This window comes from Trachypithecus francoisi, unplaced genomic scaffold (assembly GCF_009764315.1).
Source record: "Trachypithecus francoisi isolate TF-2019V2 unplaced genomic scaffold, Tfra_2.0 Lachesis_group15, whole genome shotgun sequence".
Classification (NCBI taxonomy): domain Eukaryota; kingdom Metazoa; phylum Chordata; class Mammalia; order Primates; family Cercopithecidae; genus Trachypithecus; species Trachypithecus francoisi.
The window spans coordinates 11,591-14,010 of NW_022681460.1; the positions used below are offsets into that span (position 1 = coordinate 11,591).

General features: G+C 45.1%; 1 protein-coding gene across 1 annotated transcript; it reads right to left on the minus strand.

Annotated features, from left to right (window-relative positions):
* Nucleotides 1-969: 969 nt before the first annotated feature.
* Nucleotides 970-1,351, minus strand: LOC117096842 (cytochrome c-like). Its single transcript, XM_033234154.1, has one exon. The coding sequence runs from the start codon at nt 1,285-1,287 to the stop codon at nt 970-972; it is 318 nt and encodes a 105-aa protein (XP_033090045.1). The 5' UTR covers nt 1,288-1,351.
* Nucleotides 1,352-2,420: the final 1,069 nt, after the last annotated feature.

The window sequence follows — 2,420 nt, forward strand, 5'->3', positions numbered from 1 at the left end:
TCTTGGAGTAAAAGTTCACAACGTGAGTCTCCACATGCTGCTATGTTTGTCTAAATGGGAGTTGCAAGTTAGTCCTGCCTCCTATCTGCCATTTTTTTTTTTTCACGTTCTTTGGTTTTCTTTTTAATTATCTTTAGTCTTGCGATCACCCATAATTTTAAAATTTGGGTATATCTACACTACTTTAATCCTTTTAAGTTGGCAAAACACCATTCCCAATCACAAATACACAGTTCTACAGTTTTATGTTTCTGAATGGCTGTTTAAAGACAATCCTAAATTATAACTTAGTTTGACTTAGACTGTAAAGAATTCAAGAGTGAAGTTTAACTTGCTACTATTTTAAAAGCATGTGACCTTATAGATTTGTGAGATGTGAGAAGTGAATAATCTTTAATATTACACATAAACCATACTAAAATGCTTTTCAATAAGTAAAAGGAACCATTTTAAATACAGGGAATTATAATTAGATTGGCATCAGTAAGGCCAAAACTCTAGACATTGCTACTTTATTTATCTTCAGCCCTTGCCTTTAAGAGGCAAATGAACACAAAACACAGGTGAATCTTGCTGGGTTCTGAGACAGTGAAGGAATTTCCCCAGTATTTAAATATATTCACATGACCAGCTATATAAATCTAAATATAAAATCAATCTCCAGTAAGTTTTAAGATGGCACTCACTGTCTTTGTGAAAAGTTGAACATTACTAACAAAGTCTGATCATATCTTTAGAAGGGGTAAACAGTGATAGCATTTACTGAATTGGAATTACTATTAAAATTCAAACACTGAACATATTCATTTAACCACAAGCCAGTCTTAGTTTTAAATCAGGACTGCCCAACAAAACATTCTGTCAGTCGTTCATGACCTGAATTCTGGTGTATGAGATCTATTAAAGTACGGTACACATAAAAAAGTCATGAGACATTTGTTTTGTAATAAAGAAGACAGTGGCCAATTATCACTCCTTAGTAGCTTTTCTGAGATAAGCTATCAAGTCTGCCCTTTCTTCCTTCTTCCTAATGCCGACAAAGGTCATTTTTGTTCCGGGGATGCACTTCTTGGGATTCTCCAAACACTCCATCAGTGTATCCTCTCCCCAGGTGATGCCTTTGTTCTTATTGGCGGCTGTGTAAGAGTATCCAGGGGCCTGACCTGTCTTCCGCCCGAAGAGACCATGGAGATTAGGCCCAGTCTTGTGCTTGCCTCCCTTTTCAACGGTGTGGCACTGGGAACACTTCATAATAAAAATCTTCTTGCCTTTCTCAACATCACCCATGTTTAATTCTCTTTTTAGTCGTTGGCACAACGAAGATTCCCGCTCCAAAGCAGGACGTCCCCACTCTCTCCCATATTTTTTTTAAATGACCTGAAGTTTATTCTCTTGACTTTGAAATGCACAACACCTCTCATTAGCTGCATCCTGCGCTGCGCAGCAGATGTCAAGGAAACCCACACACCTGCCTGAAACTTTGCACCCCACATAGTCCCCACACCACCCTAACCACCTCCTGCCCTCCCCTGGGTCCTGTTGTTCCAGCTCCCCCATGCACAGGTGGTGCGGTGTCAGTCTCTCTGGACCTGGCTGGTCTTGCTGATTCTCCTGTCCCAACTTCTGATCTCCAGAGGCCAATGCTTCATGTTCCTGGGTCCTGATGTTCAGAGGAACCCCATCCAAACACCCTGTGAGCCCACTCCCTGCTGGGGCAGCCTTCTGTGCTCTGGCGCCTTCCTAAAGCACACGGAGGTCTGCGTTCTGGAAATGTTCAAGATCGCGTCAATCACAGCAGTGGTACAGACAGCAGATGAGGCTCCCCGGGGGCTGGCAGGGTTCAAATCAGATGATTGAAGAAACAGAGAAGCCTGCATCCATCCTGACGGAACAGTGAGACTCTGTGCTGGAAGGAGTGGTTCAATCAGCACCTGCGTCTATCCAGGGCTGTGCTTGGGATGCCACCTGCAAACCATCGGGTCCTGACACCCACAGGGAAGGCTGCATCCTCAGCCGGGAGGGGACACGTTCTTCTGAGCTGAGCCCTCCCTCCCATGTGAGGACTGCTTTCTCTGAGGTCTTTAGTTTTCTGCACCAGGGATCTGTGTGCTGTGTGTAAAACCTGCCTCAGCACAGCCCATCCTCCCAGCACCTCCTACCCCTCCAGCTGACTAGGGTCGCCTGCCCCTCCTTGCCCTGAACCAGAATTATTTCTCTGGTTCCTTCCGTTGGGTAGACTATGTCAGAGGGAAGACCTGGGGCTCAAGGGCTGCTGTTCAGATTCTTTTGTCCCATGGGGTGCTCCATTGACATGGTGTCCCCACTTCAAACACTGCAGACAGCTGTGAACGGGAAGAGAGGAGAGACCAAAAGCCCTGCTTCTCTCCCTGCACTCAGGGTGTCCTGGGGGCTCTCCTGTG

Coding starts and splice junctions, on each gene's coding strand:
- LOC117096842 (XM_033234154.1), bottom strand. CDS start 1,287: ATGGGTGATGTTGAGAAAGGCAAGAAGATTTTTATTATGAAGTGTTCC.